Source organism: Coccinella septempunctata, chromosome 3, assembly GCF_907165205.1.
Source record: "Coccinella septempunctata chromosome 3, icCocSept1.1, whole genome shotgun sequence".
In the NCBI taxonomy this organism is placed as follows: domain Eukaryota; kingdom Metazoa; phylum Arthropoda; class Insecta; order Coleoptera; family Coccinellidae; genus Coccinella; species Coccinella septempunctata.
The window spans coordinates 41,050,153-41,076,069 of record NC_058191.1 but is presented as its reverse complement, the minus strand read 5'-3'; the positions used below and the strand labels follow the sequence as shown (position 1 = coordinate 41,076,069).

The window sequence follows — 25,917 nt, the reverse complement described above, 5'->3', positions numbered from 1 at the left end:
TTTTTTTAAGTTTAACAACGTAAGATAACAAGAGAACAAAATTCAAAAAATCATGTCTGGCGTGTATATCTTTCTTAGTGTGGAGTTACAATCGCAAAATAAGGTGAGTGCATTTTACTGAATCCTACAATGCATAATGAAAACTAGTTATGAAATGATAGACGGAGTTTTTTAACAAAACTTTATTTTTTGTATATTTACATGGAGGGTACTTTAACTTTTTTCTTCTTTTTTCTCATTTGTTTTTCAATGTCTACCTCAACTTCCTCAGCAGGTTTCTGATGTAATCGTTTTTCTCCACTGAAAAGATAAAAATACCATTAATATTCATAGTTTCCTTCTTCTATATCAACTTACGTTTTCACTGTGACTAGAGACTTGGATCCTTTGGAAGAAAATGCTTTCCCCCATTCTTCTTCTGATCCCTTGATAGCATACTTTGACCAATCCTCCTTCTTCAGCTTCGCAAGTTCTTTCTTCTGTTTCTTCTGCAGTTCTTTTGCAGCCTCTTCAAGTTCCTCATTCATGCTCTGCGCCAATGGAGTCATGACAATATCTGTCCCAGTAACCAAACTTTTTTCAATTTCCCTCTCCAAAATCTCGTTGAAGTATTTCATCACCCTCCTAACCGACCTATTGAACAGACCCAACAGCTGCGAAACTGGCAAGTCCAACTCCTTTTCCAACTGCTCGAAAGTCTTATGTTGAAGACCTACTCCTAGTAAAATGGCTGACTGAACAGCCGACATATCCACATCTCCCATTTTATTCAAGAAAAACATCCTCGCTATTCTCGGCATCAGACGAATTATCAAATGATAATCGACGAGATTGTTGCTGTACATTTCTAATCGTTTCAAGTCGAAGCTCGATAGTTGCATATCTAGTTCCTCTTTGGTCAGAGCTGTAATGAATGATTCGAATAAGCCCTCAAGAAATATATGAATTCGATATAAGCATCAATATTCTGAAGAAGCGTTTTTTCGAAAGCTCGCAACTGAGATTGATTCCAATTTGCCGCTCTAAAGCTCATCACACAAGAATTGGTTCACAGAATTTCAATAGAAGTTCCTTCAACTGTCATTGTCACTGTCTCAATGACATATGACCATAGAACCTGATTTTTTCTGTGGAATTTTCTCCAGAAATGTGTCTGGATATAATTTTAAATTAAAATTTGCATTGTACTTACTTTTTCTTGGGACCTTCCTGGATTTGTTGAGAAGCACCGATAGTGCCAAACTGGGCATGAACTTGCTGAACTGATAAGACAGTAAGTCGATGAATCCTTCTCTGAAATCAATCCAGAAGCTCGTCAACCAGTGATCCTCTATGTTTTCGGTCGAATTGATAACATTCAGCATAATACAAGTGTGTTCAGCAGTTATGTCGTTTGTTGTTTGTCTGAGATACACCGGCACATAACCAGCCCTTTTCCAAAATTTCAGGAGGGGTTCCGTAAGACCAAACGAAACGCCAATGTAATCCAATCTTTCTGGCGCCCTCTCGCTCAACATCAAAAGTAGAGGGGGGAGTTTTTTCCGCGGTTCGATGTGTTCTTCCAGTAAATCGACATCTTCAGGCTCTACGTTCTCGATTTCTTCCTGCACTTCCATGGCGTTTTCTTCGATGCTGGGTATCTTGAACTCGTAATACTGCTGCAGTAAGAATAACGCCCTGGCCCCGTAGCCCATCTATCAAAAAAAGAAACAGTATAAGATGAAATTCGGGAAACAAAGTGTCAAAATCGTTGGTTGCCGTTGGTTACCATTACCTAGTAACCAATGACAACCAATGATTTTGACAGTATGTCAGAGTGACATATTTTATTGGGTTGTCAAAGTTACTTACGCCTTGGTAATCGGGATGCGTTGCAATTCTGACTATCCTGGCTCCGGAAAGTTTCGCGAAATCAGGCTCGCCGAATTGTTGGGTTATCGTCCAAGGAATCAAGTCTCCTGCGGCTTTTTTGCCTCTACTCAAGGTTTCCTTCACCGACCTTTCCGATATCTCCCCTTCTAAGCACACCTGTATAACGACCAAAATTTCCGGCAATTTCTTGCTGTTCGGGTCGGTTGGCCCCAACAAACAGAACAAATGATGAGCGGGGGCGTCCGACATCATCTGAAGATCGTTTGGTGTGTTCTGGGAAGAAAAAAGTGTTGTAATGAAACAAAAAAAAAAAAATTTTGTGTTATATAATATAAAAATCTGATCTGATTCCTGAAGAAATCTCACCTTGTAATGGGACGCAACATACAGCGCTACTAATCTCTGTAAAAATGCCTCTGAAGCTTTATGATAACAGAAAAGAGTATCCCTATTTATGTAATAAAGACTGCAATCTTCGGGAGGTGGACAGCCCGAACTGATAGGGGTCACAGAGGTGGAATCTAAACAAAGGAGTTTTGTTAACCAAGCTTCCACATCGTCCCCTACAGCGTACCTTATAGATTCATCTAAAGTAACCTGAAAATTTAAATTCATGAAATTAACACAGTTTACAATCGAATGGAATAGATAAATTTCTTGTGCTTGATTCAGATACCCTCGTTTTACCTCATGTAAAGTTCTTCCCATTGCTGCACTCCAATCTTTTTTATTCACAGCATTCGTATTAGCTCCTGCTGGTACAGATTGTGTTCTGAGTTGCTGCAGTAATTTTAATGAAAGCGATCTTCCTGTTCCTTCGTAGCCGTTTATGGTAGATGCCAAGAAAACCAAATATGGCCCCAACATCTCCTTAACGTAAGGCAGAGGGATAGCAGCTGCTTCATCAATAACTAAAAGCTCAGCTTGGGATAATTTTTGGCTATCAGTTGGATGTATATACTAAAAACCAAACAAAATAGTGGATTTTAGTGATTTAACGATATCAAAAAGTAATGCATTTGACTTTTAATTAATCTAAATGAAAATAATGGAAGTATAATAGGCACTCTAATGACAGTATTATCTGATTCATCTGTTCTAACTTAACCTAACCTCAAGATTTACAAGTCAAATTTCATGAAAACTTCAAAATTAACTCACCTGAATAGTTTGCCTATGAGCCCTATGAACATTAACCCTAACTATTGCCTTATTGAATTCGGGGTTGGTAGACTGCACCAGTTCATAATCAATATGTTCTTGGTAATCCATGGCGTCAAACCCTTTGAAAACGAACTCGAAAAATGTATTCAAATTCTCTGGACTAGGACTCGTTACAAAAATATTCGAGTAACTGAAACCAACCGCAGCTGCGACAGCCAAACCTAAGGCCGCCGACTTTCCACGACCTCTAGCCGCGGTGAGAGACACTGTCGATCTCAGTGTTTTTTCTGATATTGCTTCGATGAATTTCAATAAGGCTTTGGCCTGGTCTAAGGTTTTGCAGCATTTGACTAGGTTACCAACGGGCTGGGTATCGCTAAGCTCCGTTTTCAATTCTCTCAATTGTATCTCGTTTTCAGATGGTTCTGTATTTGCTTCCACTGGTTTCACTTGTAGGTTGTGAGACGATATGGGTAGGACTGCAAGCTGATCATCAACCACCAAACATCTTTTGCATGAAGCTAAACTCAACAAAAATCTTTCATTGAACCTGCAAACTACATCTGTATGTGCCTCAGTTCTGAATCTTTGATGGACATCCATTGCCATTGTATACAGTTGCTTAAGGGAATTTAGAGAACGGAGTAAAATCACAATCAAACCACCTCCTTCAACAGTTTCGATAGTTCTTGCTAGTAGATTTGGTGTTAATGCCTCGAAATCTTGAAGAACACACATGCCGTATGTGTTTCCAAGTATCTTATGTGTTTCCGCATAATAACAGTATCTGATCTTTGTCGACGATATAAAAAATTCGAAAGGGTTATCCTCGTCTACGTTCAATTTTCCGCCTTTAATCTTGTGTTGCAAATGTTTCATTCGCTTCTTCCTATTGCTGCTGAAGCCTAACTCTTTTTTATAACACCATAGGACAGACGGCCTCTCCTTCACTTCAGCTTTCGATAACATATGATGTAGAATAACCACCTAGAAGGAAGAAATTATTAGCTTAGTGTATGTATTCACCACTGTGTGTAATACTAACTTGATCTCTGCCCTTGTCACCAACTAGGACAAAAAGGGTACGATGTTGTAGCTTCACCCCATTTTCTATCAGAAGTCGAATTCTGTTGTCAATTTTCTTACGAACCATTTTAATTCTTTCACCGAATACTTTTGATAGCACGTGAACTGAGAAATGTTTACTGTTTACATCAAGAGGGTTAGGAATGTTAAGTTTTGAGGTTAAGAATAAATGACATAAAACGAGATAAATCTTTTTCTTCGAACCAGAGACAAACTAATCGAAAACTTTTCTTTGGTCTCATATGGGTTCAAGAACGAAAATTTTTATAAAAGAGGAATCTTCTGCGCCATCCTATACAAACTCGGCAATTTAACGTCTACCAAAAACTCGTAGTAGATCCACATCAAAATCATGTTTTTTTAGCTCTAATGAAAAATTTTTATTTTTCGATCAAATTTATTAACAATAAAGTCAATAACAGTGCAAAAAAGGGAATAAATACCACCAATACATTGTCTATATAAAATTAGAATATATTAAGATTTCATTCAACCTACAGTATATGGCCGTACCAAATTTTCTGAAAAACTTGAAACTTTCTCAACACCTCTAACTTCATTCTCAAGAAGTGGTAATTTTGTGACATGAAAATCTTCATATAGATCTTTGATTTGGTCCAAATACTTTTCTTGGATTCTGAATCTTGCATTACACATTTTGCAGGGGTTTTGATCAGCTGTCCTGAAAATCAGCTGATTCACAATAATATTGTGTGTATCAATTTTACATTTTGCTAACTCCTGAACCAGTCTTTCGGTTTCATAAAGTGAGAGGAATTCAGCAATACAAACACAAACAAATGTTGTTTGATCAGGATTCCTAAACTGCTCATTTACTTGTTTTATGACCGACAACATTTCTTCTAGTTTTCCAGTGAAATTATCAACATTAAAATCTGCTAAACCAAGAAGTCCTCCTAATTGTGATATAAAAGGTGAGACTTTCAATTTTAGGCGTAACAATTTGCCTAATCCTTTCTCAACAACTTGAGGGAAAGTAAGTAATCTCAATGTGTGTCCTGTTGGAGCAGTATCAAATACCACCACTGAAAAATTCATGCTCTTGATTAGTTTCATCACTTCAGCATAACTCATTTCTTCATCAATTCCTGGAAAAGCACTGATTATTTCTTGAATAATGCCTTTGCTCATCTTTATAGCATCTGGCTCTCCCTCGAAATACTCTTCAGGCAATTCATTGAACCCTCCATTCGGATCCACTTCCATAGCATATAAGTTTTCAAACCCTTTCACTAAAGTAGGCACTTTTGTAAATTTCTGATCAAATGCATCTGAAATGTTATGAGCAGGATCTGTAGAAATAATCAAAACAGATTCTCGAACTTTGGATAGCTGAACTGCTAAACTACAGCTGTAAGAAAATACTCCAGTGAACATGATCAACATTTATGTATTCGACATGAACCAACCTGCAAGTTGTTTTTCCAACTCCACCCTTTCCACCAACGAATATCCATTTAAGAGTAGTTTGCTGGATAACATTATTCAAGCTTGGTTCTAAAGGTTCAAAATCTGACATCTTTGAAAAATTTCAAAGAATAATGCAATTAGTTGTTAATTTATTAATAATCCAAAAGTTCTAACCAAATCGCATTGTAATTCTTGTCATCATTGTCATTTTCTGACAGCTCACACATAAACATTTTAATCTATGCCTTGGGCAATTTTTAGCGAGTTATTACCAAAGTTCCTCTTTGTTATTACACTCTTGTGAGATTAAACATTGCTACATAATCCACCATACGTTGTTCTTGAGCGTTGCGATTCCCGAAACATAACCTTTTGAATATAAAACAATTTTTTTTTATATTTATATTCAAAAGTTGACCGGTCTCCGGTAAAGCGAAAATTATCTAATCTATGGATAACCCAACTAATCAATCTATGGTCATAAGGTAATTTTGTAGGTTATATTTTGATTTAACCTCAAAAATAGGAATCGAAATTATTTGATTTTTAATTTGTTTTTTTACTGTGAGCGTCAAATATCCACCAGGTTAACAAGGGTTTATTGTGGAGGTAATTTCATATTACTTTATTTTCTTTCTAGGGAGTCAATTTCCCCATACATATTGCGTGGCCACTTAGTTACAGAGAATTACGATTTCCAGATAGATCCATTATAGATACGATCATGTCAACCCCTAAATCTTCTAAAAAAAATGGACTGTGGAGCGAGTGCCATAGCTGTGGAACAATTGTTAGTAATAATGATAATGAGAAACACCTCAACGACTGCCCACCAAACCCAGAAACTTCCACCTATTTTTTCTTGAAGAATCAGTGTTTATTCGGGAATCTCCACATGAAGAAGAATGCTGAAATTAAAGGTTTGAGACCGGTAGAATTAGATCATTTAGTTTTCTTGAGCCAATCGTGTATGCAGATCTGCGACCTCGCATTAGGCGAATGGGCAATTTTGAAAGTGGATAGTTTTTCACCAATAATAAAAAAAGCATGGCCCACAACAGAGAAGACCTTAACTTCAGTACACCTCACAAAACCTGGTATGTATTTTCATATATATTTCAGTATCCTTTATGAACTTTTCTCAATAATATTCTTCATTGTGGAATAATTTACAGTACTCGATCTTTATTTTGGTAATATCAAGAATTATCCAAATGTGTCGGTTACCAAATTGAACACTAAAAATCTATTGGAAGCCCAACAAATTATTCTGATATCTAAAGGGTTACCAAAAACAACTGAAATTACCCAAGATATCCAGAAAAGGCTGACCCAAGTGTATAAGGGAACTTTATTAACTACCGGTAATAAAATAAGCATATTTTATTATGGTAAAAACTTGAAATTCCTAATCAAAGAAGTAACAAGAGAGAATAGGGACTTGGAAACTGAATTGAGAGACATGACAATTTCAGATACTTTTTATGAAGTTACTCAAAAAACAAAATGGATAATATTCAAGTGAGTGTTATTTATGGATTTTTTCCAAATGTAGTGGAGAGGGTGGCAAATATTCAGCCATTCAGGTGAAATATAGTAAGTAATGGATAGTAAATGCAGATTTTTACCACATTTATTTTTTAATTTTATAGAGACAGCAAGAAGATAAAAGATGCCAATGAACAAAGTATAGTTCCTCAGATAGGAGGACTCGATGAAGAAATTAAAGAAATCAGAAGGTTGATAAATATTGCAGTAGTTGAGAAACAGAAGCCAATATATAGATCGGTTCTACTGTATGGGTATCCCGGTACAGGAAAAACTATGTTAGCAAATGCTCTAGCAAGAGAAAGTGGGGCCAATCTTGTCTCAATAAAAGGTCCTATTTCAAATGATCGGTCAGAAGAATCCATAGAGACGATATTTCAAAATGCATTGGATAATAGTCCAACTGTTATTGTTGTCGATGATTTGGACACTATTTGCCCAAAAACAACCAAGAGTTCGGGGAGCGAGAAACAAAGTACCAAGGAATTCTGGAAATTTTTCGAAAAACTGCAGAATGATGAAAATGCAAAAGTAAGAAGAATAATTTTTTTACAGAAATTGAATAATTTGAAGGTGTTGTTTAAGGTATTTGTTATTGGGACAACGAGCAATATTGATAATGTTGATCCATCCTTGAGGAAGGTAGGAAGATTCCAGAAAAGAATCGAAATACCCGTGCCTAATCCCATGGCCAGAAAAGATATTCTCGATAAAATACTGAGTGGCGTTGAACACGACCTCAGCGAAGACCAATTATCAGAAATATCCTTTTGCACCCATGGTTACGTAGGGGGAGATTTGTTGGAACTTTGCGACAGCGCTAGAGATCACGCATCCCTTAATTCAAGGGAGGTGTTGGAAATTGCCGATTTGAAATTCGGCCTCACTCAAGTGATACCCAGTGCAATGAGAGAAGTTCAAGTGGAGGTTAGTGAACAGTATAAGTATCTGAAACATTTCAAACTTTCACAACGCAAAGGAATCTGCTGACATTTGACAATGGAGCAATATTTCTATGTTTAGAATTCACTTTTATTCCGGCCAGTTGAGTTTTCTGTGTTTGTTTCGATTGTTTTCTATGTCTGTGACCTTGAAGTTTGATAGATCAGTGATTAATGACTCTTATATCACAAGTGATTTATGCAAGTTTGAGGAAATGGATAGAGTATGAATGCTTTTTTTGTTTATTTAGGATCTGTTGATTGTATTGAAGCTATTTTTGCTTTTGCTCAGGTGTCCAAAGTGAAATGGTCGGATATAGGAGGACAGGACGATTTGAAGTTGATTCTTCAGCAGGCCGTGGAGTGGCCCCTTAAATATCCAGAAAGTTTTCAGAATATTGGGATAACACCGCCAAACAGTGTTTTAATGTACGGTCCACCGGGTTGTTCTAAAACCATGATAGCGAAAGCCATAGCTACTGAGAGTCGATTGAATTTTCTCTCGATCAAAGGTTCGGTTTTCCTGAAATTCTCTTGAACTCTCCTGATGATACAGTTCGATTGCTTGCAGGTCCCGAATTGTTCAGCAAATGGGTGGGCGAGTCGGAGAAAGCGGTTAGGGACGTTTTTCAGAAAGCCAGACAGGTGGCGCCATCTATCATATTTTTCGACGAGATCGACGCCATCGGAGGGGAGAGATCGTCGGGAAGTTCATCTGGAGATAGCGTTCAAGTGAGGGTTTTACTCACGCTTTTGACGGAGATGAACGGCATATCACCCCTCGGGAATGTTATTGTTTTAGCTGCTACCAATAGGCCGGACAGGATTGATAAGGCCCTATTGAGAGCGGGGAGGTTTTCCAAGAGGGTCTATGTCCCTCTGCCGAATGACGAGACTAGGAAGGAGATTTTCAAGCTGAACTTGAGGAAAATACCTGTAAGTTGTTGAATAGACATTTTTTTTTCCATTGTGCTTGTTTTATATCACATTATTTTCCAGGTTGATTCTGAAATAGATATCCAGACACTGGTTGATTCAACAAAAGGTTATTCGGGTGCAGAAGTGGCAGCGGTGTGCTTTGAAGCCGGTCTTAAAGCACTCGAGGACAATATTCATACCAAAGTTGTCGAGATGAAACATTTCGAAGTTGCATTGAAAAATGTACTTCCGATTACTTCCGAAGAGTCTTTACGGTTGTATGAAGAATTTGGGGCAGCCCCAAGTAAAACTCCTATTTCTCCTACTATCCCTCCAGATTCTTTTTCCCCTCCTGAAGTCACTTCATCTACTTGCCCTTCTACTTCTCCTTCTCCCCCTTCAAGAAGAAGACTTTTCGAATACGCTTTACTCTGTGTTTTAAATATAGCCATATTCAAATTGCTGGACAAAATAAATATCATTTGACTTTGTTTTTCTTTTTTTGATTTTTTTTAACCAAGAAATATAGTTTCGTGAGTATTATTGTCTCCTAATTCAATCCAGGTAACACCAGAGTGAACTAAATTGTCAATTGCATGCCATTTTCAGGATGCAAGGCTTATTTGGGGTTAACAACTATAAAAACCTTTTTATGGTTCAAAAAACCATTGAACTTAGTTCAATGCAAAAAACGAGCAGGCTATGGAATTTTGACAGCTGACGTTTCGACAAAACGTCAGCTGTCAGAAATTAATGCATAGCCGTAGATAGAGGAAAGAGAAGATACCACATTGCGCAGCTACGAAGGAGAGCTTTCTGTGTCCAACATCAACTTGTTTTTGTTTACGTTTACCCCAATCCGAATTTATCTTTTTCGGCATATTTTCCACAAATTACACAAATTCCTGGCATGTTAACACCGAAATTCTTGATACTCAAGTCTTAAAACGCACGAAACACTATTAAATCGAACACAAATACGATAATAAACATTCAAATATTGGGGTAAACGTAAACAAACATGGAGTAGGTGCACAGTAAATGTCAACAAAAACATAGAGATGTTGGACACACTTTTCTTGTTGTTTATGTTATCTTCCCCTTCCTCTATCTACGTGCATAGCCTACTTTATGAATTAATTTTAAAGTTTCGTTACCAATTGTTTGAAGGTATAATATATTGATATTGTTATTATGAGTTTGCAGTGGAATGTTTTTTCCATGAATTGCTCGACTAGCATCTCTTTGAAATCCGATCGAAAAGGAAGAGAATGGCTCTTGTAAAGAAAATATAACGAATAATCAAATTTGTATTTTATAAAACTATAATGAACATTAAATTATTTACAAAACACTTGTAGAATATCTCAACAAGAAAGTCTGCAATTTTGAAACAAAACGCTGGGTTTAACGTGGCAATAAATTGAAACAATTAGTGTGGGGCCAAGTCTGCCATAGGAGACTTTTTCACAGCTTCAATGAAGTTTAAAATACATTTGATTTTCCCCTCCGTATTTTGCCTATCTGAAAGTAGTTCTTCCTGTCTTACTTTCTGGTTTTTTAGGGAAATAGTCAATTGAGAATGTCGGTCTTGTAGTTGCGTCAATTGGGCACTTAGGTTTTCGTTTTGGTCTTGTAGTTTCTGTTTTTCCACAATCTTTTCTGTAATAAATATTACACTAATGAGTTCACACGACCAGAGTGTGTAAATCCATCCTAGGTTTGTAACTCAATTTTCTCGGTTGAAAGAACAACATCCATTCGAAACAATAGGTTTATTTTAAAAGGCAATGGAATTTCTATAGTTAACTCCTTACAAAAGTATTCGACGGAGTAAATTCAATGAAAAAAAAATTGGAAATTATACAGAATGATAATATTATTAATAATTTTTCCTGATAAGGATAATATATAGTTAATGCTGTCAAAATTCATTTATCACAGCCACAGTAACATTCAACAATGCAACTGAATTTCTAACCTGAGCTTGTCGCTTGCTCCAAACTATCCGGTTTCTTCTTCGATTTTTTCTTATCCGTGCAATGTGAGCATCTCTTCGAAGACCCCAAGACCGATGGTTCATCGCAGTTTTCGTGAAAGCCTTCCAGACAAAGTTCGCACTGTAATAAAGCACCTGAAAGACAAAATTTAAAGAGATCTGAAGATTGGTATATTCAATACATAAGTAATAAAATAAAGAACAAAGTACTAACTCTAGTTACAAAAATTGACACTAGGTGGCGCACCGCAATCTAAATAAAAGAAATTTACCTATTTTAGCATTTTTTGAATTTTTCTCGAGAATAAACTCCCAAATTGCAGCTCTCATGTGAGCTGTAAAATTTCACATCGATAAATTAAAAATTGCGAGTTGCAGAGAGCCCAAAACAATTTTTTTTTCAAATTCGAATAACTCGAAAACCGTTTGTCCGATTTCCATCAAAATCAATAAAATCCTCAATAATTTTGCAAAAATGTTGGGTAGACCGTTAATCATCCTAACAATAAAATTCTTGCATAATTTTTTTCAATCAGAGGGACTTACCATCACTTTTGCAGTTCTTGCAAATATAATTTGATAATTCGTCAGATTCATTTGTGTTTTCGCTAACCATCTCCGGTATCGACTCAGAGGAAGCCCTCTTCGAAAGTTTTCTATCCTCGGGTTTTTCTGCAGGCGGTGAACCTCTACCATTTTTCTTCTTCACGGCCTGTCTCGTATTTGGGGGCGATATACTGGAGGGGTAATTGTTCTTTCTTCTTTTCTAAAGAAAAATTGTAAAACTTTACGTTAAACATATATTCCTCTCACAAAAATAAAAATCTATATTTACAACAACATCAACTGAGATGTAACACCAAAAAAAAATCAGTTTTCGTTGATCAGTGACTTACAGAGGGAAGATCGTTTTCATATATAAAATTTGGGTTAGCTGTGGTTCTCCGCTTCCTTTCCACCCTCTTGTTCTGCATTTCTTTGAAATTCTCTAGCGTCGTCAAGGAGAACAACTTCAGAAATTCTATTTGGGCCAATAGCTCAGGAGTATCAGCATGGACGAATTTCGGTGTTGGGGAATTTGCGGAATCTTCATTGGATTCATCGGAGCAAGAAGCCTTGGGCGATACTTTGGGTGCTCTGAAAATGAAAATTTTAGCCTCCGGATGCAAAAAGAGATCACAGATTCAACCTACATTTTTTGCTTCCTCGATCTGACCAAATTCGAAGAGAGCTGTTGTTTTTTCTCTTCGAGTATGGATTTACTGCTATTTTTTTGAGATAGCTTGGCCTGAATACTAAGTTCAGTCCTCAGTTTCTGTAGAAGAATTTTCTGCAAAGAAAAATTATCATTTATCTCTCAATAACGATACCCAAATTACAAATATGTGATACGCCAATGGTTTCCTTTCTTAAGTTTACTTCGAATTTTTTTTTTATTTTCACGCAAATACGAGAATATAAAAATTCAGAATTTCTATATACTATTAAAAATTTATTGTCTTCCATTATTCTGAAGCGTTGTTCACTGATGCGCGCTTATTGGGGAATATAACCTCATTTATTGATTTATTGGAAGTATTCCATATTTTTGTTTTAAATCCAATTAAATAAAAAAAAATGATCGGGCTTGAATTTCATTCCATTTAATCGGATTTCTAAGAAAATAGTAACTCCAAAACATCATATTTTAATCCAACAATATAAAAAAAAAAATAAAACCATTTTAAATCCTGAACAAAGCTATTCATTCACTATTGAGCGAAAAAGTTATTATTATTAATATAAATTATTAAATAAAATTATTATAATAAAATATATACTCCTGCAAAAACCAAGTATCAACACAAATTCAATTAATTATACTCAATTACGAAATTTTTATAAGAAAATTAAACTTACCTGTTCTAACCCACATTTCAACACTTCTTGCTCAGCTACCACCAGATTTTTCCGCAATTCTTCATTCTGAAAATTTAAATTTCAATATATTTTGACAAGGGATAAAATTAAAATTCAACTCACCTTCTGATCTTCCAGAAACTTGTGATAAATGGTCTGAAAAGAAGAATTACGTTATTAAACATTTTATATAATAATAATAATGATAGATATTCGAGTAGAATTTAGAGAAAATAAAATACTTTTGCACTGACATCTCATCCGTCTCTCTCTGACACACACAACGTGATATAATGGAATGGAGAGAAGACGTGAGGAAAAATTAATAAGAATGTGGAACTTACTTGATGAAGAATTATTGCCTTTTTGAGACTGATTTGATTCTCTTCCACCGAGTCCCTCAACTCTTTTGTCACCTCCAACTTCATTTTTACTTCTCCTTTCTTCGAATTCTGTAAAAAATTTAATTTATAACTAAAACAGAACTTCTTGGACCTTTCAGTTTCCCTCGCAGGGCATTCATTTCACTGACATTACGTGCGAACGCAACTATCAATCGGCGCACGCTGAGAACAAACTCACCAAAGAAGTTGTTGAAGAAAGTATTTCGATAAAATTAAACTACGACTGGGAAAAATACATTAAGCTCTCCGAATACAATGTTTCTGGATTCGAACTGGCACTTTCTTTAAGCATATATTATGTACTTTTATGATGATTAGATGCTCAATCTATATTACCTTAAAATCCATTTTAATTCGGGTGTATTCGGTTAATTTCCGAACGCAAAATATATCACCTGAAAATATGCAAGCTGCATATTTGTTTTGAGAACTTTAGTTGTTCCAAGATTTTGTTTGAATGATTGGAAATATAAGTGATACTTTAAGGGAACAAAGAGCTATTAATGAAACATATTGATTGAACGAAATATTGAATAATTACGCCACCTACTCACGTCAAAGATCGTTGATTATTCAAATCCAGATGACGATTAATATTTTATTGAACTGAGTTTTCAATTTGAGAAAATTCTAAGTGAAAACATTCGGTATCATTAATTGGGGAGAATACTTGAAATTGTGTGAAAACATTTGAACTCTGTATTTTCGCATAGATTAACATTTTTAGATAGATTAGATGGAAGTGTGTCAAATCTGGATGCATAAGTACCTGTACATAATAATTTTTTCAATTCTCACATTTTATTTTATTAAAAATTGAATACGTCATCCAATTTATTCAATTCATTACTCACCAAGAGCTAGTTTAAACAGTTCAAATTCTATTGATTTTTGTTTTGGAATTGTGCTATTTTAGACTAGAAAACTGGATAGTATTGCGTAACTCTTGTGGTTCTGAATGAAAATTTTTCTATTCTCAGAACTAATAGACCCCAGTCTTCACCAGTGTATTGAAAATTTGTTCATCCAGGTTTATCAACAAATACACGTTTTGATATTCAATAGAAGTCATTCAACTTCAATATAATCAAAGAACTATTAAGAAATTAACGACTTTGCCTCTAGTTCATGTGAAAAAATCTTTTAACAGCAAAAACCCTCAAACAATGTTCAACGAGCGCAGCCCGGATAATATGATGAAACAAGCCAAGAACTAACTTTTCTTTTAGTATCAACTGTTTTGTTATTTGAATATTTTCCAACAGCAAAAACAAACTTCTTTTCGTAATAAATAATAAACAAAAATCGGATAAATCCAATAACTATTACCTTTAACAAAGAAGTCTCTACTTTTGATAACAGCTCTAGATGTGCACTTTCTTAACTTGTCGGTACAAAATGTCAATTGATATTCCTAGACAGCTTTATTCAGAAAATAATGAGAAACAACAATGAATACAGAGAAAATTTATGGAAAAGTTTATGTTTGTTAGTTTCTTGTATATGAGCCAATAATTATTCCATGAATATTGAAAATTTCGTTTCATACAAATAAAAATAAATAATTAAAATCGTGTTGTTTACATTCACAAAGCTACAATGACATTTCATTTGAAGTTTGCGGCAACTCAACATTTGAATTGTGATTTTTAAAATCAATTTTTTGCAGTTAATTCATCCTCAAAAACCTAAATGGAAGAATCTGTTATGAAAAGAAGCTTAACAAAATGGTTTGAAAGCTCGAAATTATTCATTAGCGAAAAAAAGAAGGGGGGGTGTATGCAACCGCAAAGAGATTAGTACACTTGATTTAAACTAACGGAGTTGATTTGATGTAATGTATTGTTTCAATTTTGTGGAGTCTCTTAATCTTTGATACACAGTTTTTGTTTGATTTGTAAGTCATTCTGTTCTCTGGGCTATCTTACAATTTCAATATGGTGTTGGAGAATTTGAAAACCTTGATTTCGCCAAACTTCAGCAATGATGATTTGATTGAAATGGTGAAAAACTATTCTAATTTGAGAGAAATAAATATCGAAGATGTTATAATGGCACCACCCTCTCAGAAAATTGGTGATTCTTATTTGAGTAAGATATTGAGATTTACGATAAATGCTACTGGAACGAATGAGAGGTATTATATTTGTTCTGAATTGTTTCTGCTTCTTTATCACATAAAAATTTTCAGTGGAGAAAAAGAAAAAGTGGAAGTCAACGTTATCACCAAAGTACTTCCACCTAATCTGGGTAGGAGGAAAACATTGAGATCTCATGATTTTTTCGAGAATGAAATAATATTTTACAACAAGGTAAAGATCAGGTTGGTTGATTGAGTAGTACTTCAATTTATTACTGTTTGAGGTGTGGTCATCTATGAAGGCATTCTCCAAAAGTAAGGGTATGAACAAAGAATTTAACGAAATTGTTCCAACGTAAGTCCATTCCCTTTATCACATACAAAATCCTCTGATAATACTTAAGTATTTTTTTTTCATTATTTAAGATTGTTAGCGTTTTGTTTGGATGGAGAAAATGATTATATAGCACTAGAAGATCTTTCTTACAAAAACTTCGACTCGATGGAAAGGGGTAAAGGCATAGATTATGATACAACGATGAAAGTTTTGAATGTTTTTGCTAAATTTCACGCTTTGTCTCTTGCCTATAAAGATCAGAAACCTGTAGAATTCAGCAAAGCAGCTAGCAGTTTGAAGGTAGGACATAATTTTAATTCGAAAATCGTCTGAAGTATAGTAAAACTAATTATTTTTAATGAAGGAGGTATACTTTAATGAAAGACTTTATGCTTGGTATGGAAACTTCCAACAAAGTCTGTTTGATCTTGTGAGAGATGCTACGAAAAAAGAACTCCCCCAAAAGTACTTTGAAAAAATTGATAAGATTTTCAAAGATGACTTCTTCAAGTGAGTAATAACCGAGTTTGGACGAGACATTTTGACTTCGAAAGTTAAATTCCAGAAAAACAAGCGATATTTGCGAGAATAATCATTCTCATCTTTCGGGGGTAACTCAGGGGGACGCCTGGATTCCAAATTTCCTGTTCCGAAAGGACGAGGAAGCTCTCAAAATCGCCATCATCGATTTCCAACTGGCAAGGCAAGTCTGAAATAACGGTGATACAGAAACTAGAATAGGCTTGGAAATTTCAGATGGGCGCCATTCTCCAACGACATCACCTTGTTCCTCTTCACATGCGTGGAAGACAACGTTTTATTAGATCATTGGGATGATTTCATCAACGAGTATACAGCCAGAATGAAGCACTACGTTAAGCTACTTGGAAGTTCTCCTGAAATCTTCCAGGGTGATGAGTTCAAGGAAGATATTAAGAAAAATATTATATATACCCTTGCTATGGGGATTGAAGGGCTTTCCATGTCTCTCATCGAGGGTTTTGACTTGGATTTGATCAAGGTATGTTTTAGCCAGTTGAAAAGTTTGGTATACTTTCTAAAAAGTCTTCAGTTCATTTCAAAAGTACCATTGAATGTTGAACAAAGGATTTTAACAACAATGCTGGAGAGGTTTTAATACATATTTAGGTTAAGGTGGATCATTTTGCTGCAAAAAAAATTAGGATGGTAGGAAAATGAAAAGAAAATAGTGAAAACATTTCTCAAACTGAAGAATCCTAGTGGGCAAGCAGAAAAAGAAAAGAAAGTTGATGCTGTGCATAGGAAGGAGCTCCAGAGGGCATCATCACTATTGGGAGCAAAGATAACTTGTTGGCTGAGGTTGGCCAGAACCTTGACACTGGATGGAGATTTGAGGCGCCTGAAGCATCTTAAGAAATAAAGGGGGCAGAATAGACAAAAAGGTGGCAGTGCATGAAGACCTGTGCTGAATTAATGCTTGGCGTTTTTTACAGTGCGATGAGGCTGTTCCTTTGGAATCAGTGTGGGTGATTCATCCATTCGAAGATGAGGAAAGAAGGAAAAGAGTGGCTAATTTTATAGAGTTTCTTGTTGACAAACAACTGATTTAAAAAGGGTGACATTCCAAAACAATTAAAACTGTCTTTGAGGACTAATAAATGAATGATAAAAGTGGACATATTTATCCTTTGGTAGAATTTCAATTTTCACACTACATTTAAGGAAAGAGTCACGTAAAACTGGGAATTTCGTAAATGAATTTTGGGGATTTGTTTTATATGCCTTGAATGCAGTAAATTATCAATAAGCAAAAACACATCATTACTCACCAAATCAGCTTTTTCACTCAAAAATCACTAGTTGGTATTCTCCGTGATAATTATGCTCACAATTAGACGCTTGGTAAAAAAATAAATAACGTTATGAATTAAATAAATGTACGCAAATATGAGGTATTATAGCATAGAGCATTCTTTAATGACAGAGATTTGAATCGACCACAGAGTACCGAGTTTAGCGCGTTCGTTTCTTACCATACCATCCGCTAGGTGTCGCATTTTTCGTCACGTGACATTTTATACCATAGAGAAAGGGAAAGAGGAGAGTAGTCAATTCAGTGTTATTCATGGGCGACACGTTTTGTGGCGCCCCCCTTGGCTACTGGAGAAACTAATCCGAAAAAATTTGCGCGGGAAATTCAAATAACGGCCTCGTTTTTGAAATAATATTTACCAAGTTCGAAAAATACACTCCGTCGCCTCTCTCTACTCCTATTGTTCTTTTTATCGAGTTTAGTGGGAAAGATTCGATTAAAAGAACGATAGGAGTAGAGAGAGTCGATGGAGTGTATTTTTCGAACTTGGTAATTATAGATTTTTAGACGAATCATGAAATAGTGTAATAAAATAGAAAATCAACTGAAATAAATATATATTCAGGAAAATATTAGAAAATTACATTTGTATAGAAAGAATATACAGAAATTTAACCGAAATGAATATATAATAGAAATATTTGACAATAACAACTATAATTGCAATATTGTACAGGATACATTATATAAAGGAACTGATCTTTCAAAGGGTTGAATGGATAAATAATATGGGCCAAACTAAACACAAAAACTGAACTTTGATATACATGAATAACTGAATTTGATGGATTCAGGCTTTATTTCTATGTGGTCATATCATATTGTATAATATTGTAATACTTTTTTACAATTATTAGAGAAATACATACCATAATCCAATTAATCATGAACAACCGAGTCCACATGTTCTTCATATGTAAACCAGAAAAATGTTACATGCGACTTTAAAAATAATTTCAACTTAGGGGTTATCGATGCAATATGTCCAAATGGCGGTACAATATGCCATTCTCATCATTTTCATAACTCTTGTTAGATTTAGAAATGGTCAAATATCAAATTATTGCAGTTTTATATGATGTAATAATAACAGTTCGAAAAGCAGCAAACATATTTCCTGGAGGATCCCCTAGATTCAGACTTCTAGTTCTCAAAAACTTGAATCCCTGGTCCCTACAACTTTTGTGTGGCATTTATTGTTTAAAGCCATCCAGACTTGAAAGCCATTTGAGTCTTTCTTGTTTCTTCTGGGCATGGGATCTGAAAAAATATTCTATATTTTGGTATCCAAAAAATGAATAACATTTCGCAATTTTGTAAAATCAAGCAATACATAATTTTAATTGATTATAGAAATAGAAATATATACAAAAACTCACCATGTGTTCGAAAGCAAACAATTTCTTTTTCGGGGAATAAACAAAAATCTCGAAATACTCTAACTTTTTGCATTAAACAAAACAAACTCAGACGGAATGACGGAAATCAGCTGACTTGAGTTCTGTCATAGATTACAGATTTCTTTCATCCACATCCACTGGCCACCAAACCAAAGAGGAGTTCCTCTTTGACCAAACACTAGCGCCATTTCCGACGGGATTCCAAAAATTCTTAACCTAATTCTAAAAACGTGTCCCCCGTGTTGCCTATCTATTCGGCAGTCTCTCTTTTTCTCTTGTCTCTGTTTTATACCTTGTGGAAGTCAGATTTCTCAGAATCGTTCGATAATGGTAAAATAATTGAGGGGAGGCGTTCTCTTTAATAAAGAAAATCACTTCCACACGTTTTTTGGTCACGCGATGTATAAATCCCTACTCTCTCTGAAAACGAAGATGCTTAAAATAAAAAAAATTATTGTTCTGTGACTGACATTTTCTATGCTCCTATGGTTGGAATTCGAGGTTAAATCTCACATATTTATTTACTTTACCGTTTTTACGCCAAGAGTTGCAGTAGTTGAAATTGCATAATTGCAATAGTACCGAAAAGTTTACGTTAAAGTGATAGTTCCTGTTGAGTTTTTGAGTTGAAGTTTTTGTCATCGAAAACATCATCATGAGTTTTTACCATTCCAAAGAGAAAATTTCTCAGGTAGGTTGTAGACATCCTTATCCATATTTTTTTAATCCTACAATTAACTATATTTTTCAGTTGGCTGAGACAGAGTCGAGCAATGATGAGAAAAAGAAAACGTACGTTTTCTGGAATGAAGGACATACTTTAGGAAATGCTCTGAAATTAGTCATGGCAAATGAGTAAGTTTATTACCTTATTCTCAATCAGTAAGGAACGCACCTTTGGTTATTGTCTTAGTTCTTATCAACGCACACTAACATTTATTTATTTTTCAGTCCTAAGATCAACTTTTGTGGTTATACAGTGCCTCACCCTTCAGAATCTAAGATGCATTTTCGTATTCAGATGAATGAAGGTCGAGCTGTTGATGCCCTCAGAAAAGGATTGGAGGATGTAGTGAAGATGTGTGACCATATGTTGACAACTTTTGATAATGAGATGGAGTCCTACACAAATAATAGCTCACAAAGGTGAATCTGTATCATATTGGAATGTATAAATTTTTGTAAAATAAAGTAAGTTTAAGTTTTATACCAAAGAAGATTGAGAGATTTTTTATTGAATGTTTATTGTACCATTTACGCTACTAAACTGGGGGTGCTGTGGCTTGCCATTTGTTTTTCGTCCTTGTCATCAGTTTTGCCTTCTTTCAATATTGTCATATCTTCATTTGTCGCTCTTCTAGACGTTGTTTTAGGGTTTCCTTCCAGGTGTCTGCGTTTTCCCTGTTGTGCCTCAATCATTGCGGCTTGTTCTGCTGGATTCAGTTGTGCCAACCTTGGATCCATGGCTATCCAATCCGAATTCAGCACCTGTTCTATTCTGAATCTTTTCGTTACATCAGGCTCCAAAATGTGATGTATGAGCTTTTTAACTTGGTCACTCAGTATATCTGCTACCTTTGCACGGAATTTCCACCTTTGATTTGTTTGCTGTTCGTACAATCTTTTGATGTTTGTGTCATCGAATGGCATTGCTTTATTTAACATAACGTAGAGTATTATTCCTAATGACCATATGTCGGCTATTCTGGGGTGGTACGGACTACCCTTTAGAATTTCTGGTGCTGCATATGATAGGGATCCACAGTAAGTTTCGCTCGATAATCTCTTTCCGGTAGCATCTGAAACATTGGATTGTGTATTTAACTTTTATTCTAGGTGTTGATTGATCTATTTGTGTTTTCTTGGTTGATATAAATTTGATTTTTTATCAAAACGCTGTCCACGTTTCTTAATTTGATGTGATACAGAATACCTTTTTAAATTGGGCCCAGTCATATTTTGGAGTACATATTACCTGTGACAAACCTCGCAAAACCGAAATCTGCTATCTTCACGTTGTAGTTGTTAGTTATCAAAACATTCTCGCATTTCAAATCTCGATGGGCTATGTCCATATCGTGTAAATACTGGATACCTAAGGCCATTTGCCTTAGCCACACTCTAGCTTGAGCTTCGGAAATGGCTCCTCTCTTCAGGACGAACTCCAGCAGATCGCCATTTTCCGCGAATCTCATGAAAATATAGTATTTCGCCTTTCTCTGAAATATACTGTGTACATGTATAATGTGGGGATGGTTGATTTTCACCAGTATGTCCAACTCCCTGGGCAGAAATTTTTTCACGAAATCTCGCGGTGCCTTTGAGGTATCTATAATTTTGCAGGCCAGTACTTTAACGCTTCCCGCGTCTGATTTATTGTAAGTGTATTCGGCTAGAAAAACTTTTGCGTACGATCCTTCCCCCAGTTGCTTGAGCAGTTTGTAGCCCCTGTTCGATAAGGTTAATTCTTCAGAAGTTGTGGTCAAACCCGGCATTTTCGCTCGTTGGTTTTTTCATTATTGTTCACTGCTGATTTATTCCGAATTTTTCGGTATTTCTTAGGACGACATTTTGATGGAATGAAGGTGAATGAAAAATACACTGACAATTTCGAAATTAAATTTTATAGCGTTCTGTGATCATATCAAATTATAAGTTTTTCGAATTATCCATTCACCCATCATGCAATAGTTGAGTATGCCAAAATAAGAGACAAAACTTCTATCCAAAATGTCCATTTTGACGTCAACAATATCCAAATATTTCGCCAAATAAGAATGATCCGCTTCAATAATCCGAAATTCATGAATTTCATTCTAACAACGTTTTGTGATAAAAATCATATTCAAAATTTGACGATTTTTATTCTAGGTAGGGAAAGATCACTTGAATTAGTCGAAATCCTATTCATACATCAAATTTTCCATTTTCTTTTGATTTGAATCGATAATTCATAAATTCTAAAGGATCAGGCAATTCAGAAAATGTATTTGTGGGGTATATTCGACTCAAGAAAAGTCTTTTATTCATTAATATTATTAATATAATTTGAATTGGCAGTATGGCTTAATGTAGTGTATGTTAGGTTGCCTCTTGAAAATATGTGCTGCAATCTACACGAAAATATCGATACGAAACTCCATAGGTGTTACAGATTACTGTTTGTTTTTCTGTGAAACAGATTTCATTAACAACCAAAGGAATGTTGATATATCATAAAATAGATGGCGACATCATCACAAAATTAGTTCAAAATTTCCACTGTAGATGGTGCTATTTCTCAATAACCTTCAAACTTTGTCAGAATGTGAAATTTGTTACTATTCTATTCCTATTCTATGATAAACGTAAAGAATAGCAAAAACTGTGATAATAGCCCAGGCCTTGCCCCCTGGTCCTCCTAATTATAGACAGGATCAATTAAATGTATTTCGTTATCGCCCGCTTATCTTAATTCAATAAAAAAAGGATAACCTCGACCAGGACCAGGGAATTATTCCTACGCTCTTTTTGCAGATATGGCAGTATCTTACAAAATGTGGACTACAATATTACCTGTCCTAATTAGTGTTGGTGTGGTGATAACTGGAATTGTAGTTTATCGCTTATTAAATTCGAAAACACAAGATGGTACTGCGAAGTCTAAGAAAAAGAAAATTCTACTTGAGGATGCCCAAGTCAAATACAATATACCCCTCATAGAAAAGGAAGAGCTTACACACGATACCCGAAGATTCAGATTCGCTCTGCCTTCTGCAGAACATGTTTTAGGATTGCCGATTGGACAACACATCAATATTATTGCCAAAATTGAGGATGAATTGGTCATTCGGTCCTATACTCCAGTTTCCTCAGATGATGATAAAGGATATATCGACCTAGTTATCAAAGTTTATTTCAAAAATGTTCACCCTCGGTTTCCAGATGGCGGTAAAATGACCCAGTACTTGGAAAATTTGAAAATTGGTGATGATATTCAAATAAGAGGACCTTCTGGAAGACTGCAATATGTTGGTGAAGGAGAATTTGTTATAAAGAAGCTTAGGAAGGATCCTCCGCAATCCTTGACAGTAAATAGCATTTCTATGATAGCAGGAGGAACCGGCATCACCCCTATGCTCCAACTTATTCGTCACATAATAAAACATGATTCAAAAAAGATACAAATGGCTCTTATATTTGCCAATCAAAGTGAGAAGGACATTTTAGTCAGGAAGGAATTGGAAGAAGTTGCTGAGTCTCATCCCGATCAATTCAAACTGTGGTACACCCTTGATAGTGCTCCTGCAGGATGGAAGTACAGCACCGGATTCATTAATGAAGAAATGATCAAGGATCATCTTCTTCCCCCTTCAGACAGTTCAGTGGTTCTCATGTGTGGACCCCCACCCATGATCAATTATGCTTGCCTACCAAATCTAGAAAAACTAAACTACAACAAAGATTTGTGTTTCGCTTACTGAAACATATGTAACTTCATCGTTTCTTGTTAGTTCTTCTGTCCACATAAGAGTATTACATAATCCATTAACAGATTATTCATTCTGAGGATTGTTTGTGAAATAATATATAATTGAAAACTCGTGATTTTCTTTGGATTCATGAGTTAATCTAATTTTCCATTTCGAATTTGTTGAGAATAAAATTTTTTATTTATTTTTTTTATCTTCATATGGTCTGATTGTTAGTTATTTGGTATTAAGAGATGTAATTTGGTTTTTTTTTTGGGCGTTTTGTTTTTTGCAAGCCATATGACGACTTTATTTGGAGAAACCCTAGTTTTACAACTTTTCCTTGGATTTTTTTCTGTTTCAGTGTGAGTCTTCGAGCCACAGTTAAACTTGAGTATGACTTGAGCCAATAACCTATACTGTTATCTGTGACTAAACAAGTCCACCATTTTGAATTCATGAATTTCTATGAATCAGCCGCCATCTTGCAGTCGCCATTTTGTTCTAAAAATCTATTAATTGTAACTCGAATCGACCTATGAATATTTGCCAAGAAATATCACTGTTGATTTTTTTAAGCAAGTTTTCATGATAAAATGAAAGATCAATAGATTATGGGAGGAGAGGTGGAGGCTATCGAATATTTACAAATGAATATAATTCATACTCTTTATTATATTTAGTGATACCATATAATAAAAATATTTCACAAAATATCGTTACAATTAATAAAAATGCATATGTATATTAATATAAGTTAACCCTCACAAGTTTAACGATGGAAAATTCAGTGATAAAATGTATACAATGAAAATTATGATGAAATCCAATGATTATAATACAAATTTCAATAAAACAGGAATCATCCAGGCGTAGCCGAACTGTTCGTAAATATCCAAAGGTTAATCAATACTTTTTACAAAAATAATATAAAAATCGTGATTATCTTTTCAACTTGGTTCCTACTAGTATTTTTATTAGTCTTTGTCTGATGAAATATTTTATATGTATCTTACCACTCAGTCGAACCCTTAAATTTATAGGTAGGTTTATTTTGAATAATAATACATTTTTCAAACATTTCTAGAATCTACCTCGAAAGGGATCATTGGCGGTTGGTATAATATCGAAATAATCTTATGACATCTTTATTGGATAGCCAAAAATAGGTTTTTAGAATTTGCACACTTCAAATGTAGTGATATGTGATTTCAAGTATTAAGAATTGATTTAGTGTCTTAGAAATTTGTTAAACGAAAACTTTTCCATATTTCAACAAATTATATTAAAGGTTTTTGAATGTAACTTCCAGGGCGTAACTAAAGAAGTACTTTTTTGAAGTGATAAAGGAGTTAACTGTCCCCACTCATTTTTTTTTCAAAATCAATCTCCTATACTTCGAAAAATGGGGTTAATGAAAAGTTGTCATAAGATTAAAAACATTAAACTTCCGTAATGGATTTTAAAATAAAAGTTTCGTCAAATCAGTTCTATAAAACTAATTTCATGCACTTCACTAAGGCAAATGGTTTGGGGAAGACATTATTGGTGAATATTTCACAAAACCTTAATTATATTATGTTCTCATAACAAACACTTATCGTAGTTCAGTTTTTATTTATTAAATTTATTTTATTTCTTGAGATGAAGTCCATATTTCTCGAAGAAATGAGGTACATCTAAGAATCGAATTTCAGAAAACTGCACAGAAGGTTTTTCCAAGTATTTCTTTTTAAAAGAACGTACAGGTTTTCATTTAGTGTATCATTAATACTGAATGATCCTCTTAAGATTGTCCTTTGGCACAATTTAATCTTTATAGTTAGTTGAATATAATTTTGAAATTAAATATTTTTTCAATGGATGCAAAGCAAACGAAGTAAATTCGAAATTAATTCTTCGATAATAAATATAATCGGTGTCGTTGTTTCACAGGAAGCGAGACTTATCAATTTCAATGAAACGATGATTGAAAAGATGAATTTTACGTACAATTATTGATCGTCAGGTCAATATTTATTGTTCCTCTAGTGTCAGTCTACCTCTCATTGTTTGGCATTCCTGAAAGGAATTGGCGAATTGGTAACAGATGCTGGTAAGGATTTAGCACCTTTGTCAGCGAGATGATAAACATCCTCTTCCTCTTGGTTTATCCTCCTCATCTGCTGAAATTGATTATTGTTAAACCACAACAGAAAATGAATAAATTGTCTTGATTCGACTGGAATATTTTCGTTTTTCGTTATTACTCTATCAGATCGTTGGGTCAAAACTACTCCTTTATACCTATATTAGGAGTTTTCGATGTATTGAATCATTAGAAACTCTGTTATGGCGTGTTTAAGTTATTCAGGAAACGCAATTTATCAGATAGATTCATCGATTTCCCTCATGTGGAGCATTTTTGACGGACACGATACTGAACTATCAAACTACTCTACTGTACTATCGAGATCTAGGAAATATTCGCAGCTATGCAGTCATGTTAATAAGCATAAAGATACTACTACATATAGGCCTGAAGATGCGTAC

The 25,917-nt window shown here is 34.8% G+C and overlaps 9 protein-coding genes and 1 long non-coding RNA gene across 22 annotated transcripts in view; 4 read left to right on the top strand and 6 right to left on the bottom strand.

The window, feature by feature from the left end:
* The first annotated feature begins 15 nt into the window (after positions 1-15).
* LOC123310067 (ATPase family protein 2 homolog) lies at positions 16-9,451 on the top strand. Of its 3 annotated transcripts, none has more exons than XM_044893436.1 (8): positions 16-103; positions 6,259-6,650; positions 6,729-7,074; positions 7,206-7,632; positions 7,687-8,028; positions 8,335-8,554; positions 8,614-8,978; positions 9,042-9,451. In XM_044893436.1, exons 2-8 carry the CDS (start codon positions 6,278-6,280, stop codon positions 9,444-9,446), a joined length of 2,478 nt encoding a protein of 825 aa, XP_044749371.1. In that variant the 5' UTR covers positions 16-103; positions 6,259-6,277; the 3' UTR covers positions 9,447-9,451. The 3 variants fall into 3 exon arrangements, with proteins under 3 accessions (XP_044749371.1, XP_044749370.1, XP_044749372.1); XM_044893435.1 differs by lacking the exon at positions 16-103 and adding an exon at positions 6,016-6,162; XM_044893437.1 differs by lacking the exon at positions 16-103 and having other exon boundaries at positions 6,324-6,473; positions 6,530-6,650.
* Positions 149-4,299, bottom strand: LOC123310066 (RNA cytidine acetyltransferase). Its single transcript, XM_044893434.1, has 8 exons — positions 4,082-4,299; positions 3,034-4,023; positions 2,560-2,832; positions 2,239-2,469; positions 1,852-2,145; positions 1,193-1,694; positions 358-904; positions 149-300 (listed from the first exon to the last, which is right to left on the bottom strand). Exons 1-8 carry the CDS (start codon positions 4,187-4,189, stop codon positions 198-200), a joined length of 3,048 nt encoding a protein of 1,015 aa, XP_044749369.1. The 5' UTR covers positions 4,190-4,299; the 3' UTR covers positions 149-197.
* LOC123310071 (ATPase ASNA1 homolog) lies at positions 4,500-5,778 on the bottom strand. The gene is made up of 2 exons (XM_044893441.1): positions 5,553-5,778; positions 4,500-5,494 (listed from the first exon to the last, which is right to left on the bottom strand). The coding sequence occupies exons 1-2, from the start codon at positions 5,660-5,662 to the stop codon at positions 4,612-4,614; spliced, it is 993 nt and encodes a 330-aa protein (XP_044749376.1). The 5' UTR covers positions 5,663-5,778; the 3' UTR covers positions 4,500-4,611.
* Positions 9,452-10,257: 806 nt separating the features above from the next.
* Positions 10,258-17,629, bottom strand: LOC123309750 (PHD finger protein 21A-like). 5 transcript variants are annotated; one of them, XM_044892997.1, is made up of 9 exons: positions 17,491-17,629; positions 13,203-13,310; positions 12,982-13,014; positions 12,859-12,924; positions 12,153-12,289; positions 11,856-12,096; positions 11,506-11,725; positions 10,942-11,094; positions 10,258-10,622 (listed from the first exon to the last, which is right to left on the bottom strand). In XM_044892997.1, the coding sequence occupies exons 2-9, from the start codon at positions 13,284-13,286 to the stop codon at positions 10,393-10,395; spliced, it is 1,164 nt and encodes a 387-aa protein (XP_044748932.1). In that variant the 5' UTR covers positions 13,287-13,310; positions 17,491-17,629; the 3' UTR covers positions 10,258-10,392. The 5 variants fall into 5 exon arrangements, with proteins under 5 accessions (XP_044748932.1, XP_044748930.1, XP_044748933.1 ...); XM_044892995.1 differs by lacking the exon at positions 17,491-17,629 and adding an exon at positions 14,592-14,796; XM_044892998.1 differs by lacking the exon at positions 17,491-17,629 and adding an exon at positions 13,817-13,954.
* On the top strand, positions 15,043-17,337 carry LOC123309749. Its single transcript, XM_044892991.1, has 8 exons — positions 15,043-15,399; positions 15,454-15,574; positions 15,627-15,697; positions 15,769-15,979; positions 16,044-16,189; positions 16,245-16,382; positions 16,436-16,700; positions 17,155-17,337. The coding sequence occupies exons 1-8, from the start codon at positions 15,200-15,202 to the stop codon at positions 17,269-17,271; spliced, it is 1,269 nt and encodes a 422-aa protein (XP_044748926.1). The 5' UTR covers positions 15,043-15,199; the 3' UTR covers positions 17,272-17,337.
* A 445-nt stretch (positions 17,630-18,074) lies between the features above and the next one.
* LOC123309849 lies at positions 18,075-19,056 on the bottom strand. The gene is made up of 2 exons (XR_006537294.1): positions 18,914-19,056; positions 18,075-18,794 (listed from the first exon to the last, which is right to left on the bottom strand). It is a non-coding gene; the product is annotated as an uncharacterized LOC123309849 (long non-coding RNA).
* Positions 19,057-19,502: 446 nt separating this feature from the next.
* LOC123309448 (probable DNA-directed RNA polymerases I and III subunit RPAC2) lies at positions 19,503-20,153 on the top strand. The gene is made up of 3 exons (XM_044892574.1): positions 19,503-19,625; positions 19,686-19,789; positions 19,886-20,153. The coding sequence occupies exons 1-3, from the start codon at positions 19,590-19,592 to the stop codon at positions 20,082-20,084; spliced, it is 339 nt and encodes a 112-aa protein (XP_044748509.1). The 5' UTR covers positions 19,503-19,589; the 3' UTR covers positions 20,085-20,153.
* On the bottom strand, positions 20,149-21,565 carry LOC123309447 (testis-specific serine/threonine-protein kinase 1-like). Its single transcript, XM_044892573.1, has 2 exons — positions 20,910-21,565; positions 20,149-20,733 (listed from the first exon to the last, which is right to left on the bottom strand). The coding sequence occupies exons 1-2, from the start codon at positions 21,427-21,429 to the stop codon at positions 20,189-20,191; spliced, it is 1,065 nt and encodes a 354-aa protein (XP_044748508.1). The 5' UTR covers positions 21,430-21,565; the 3' UTR covers positions 20,149-20,188.
* A 656-nt stretch (positions 21,566-22,221) lies between these two features.
* On the top strand, positions 22,222-23,590 carry LOC123309627 (NADH-cytochrome b5 reductase 2). Its single transcript, XM_044892828.1, has one exon. It carries the CDS (start codon positions 22,453-22,455, stop codon positions 23,395-23,397), a length of 945 nt encoding a protein of 314 aa, XP_044748763.1. The 5' UTR covers positions 22,222-22,452; the 3' UTR covers positions 23,398-23,590.
* Positions 23,591-25,010: 1,420 nt separating this feature from the next.
* LOC123309066 (liprin-beta-2) overlaps positions 25,011-25,917 on the bottom strand; it is a 42,345-nt gene continuing 41,438 nt past the window's right edge. For 5 of the 7 annotated variants that reach the window (XM_044891916.1, XM_044891919.1, XM_044891922.1 and 2 more), the window contains one exon: positions 25,011-25,550. In XM_044891916.1, coding sequence (XP_044747851.1) covers positions 25,431-25,550 — 120 coding nt within the window. In that variant the 3' untranslated portion in view covers positions 25,011-25,430. The remainder of the gene's footprint in view (positions 25,551-25,917) is intronic. The other 2 variants (XM_044891921.1, XM_044891917.1) reach the window with 1 other exon arrangement.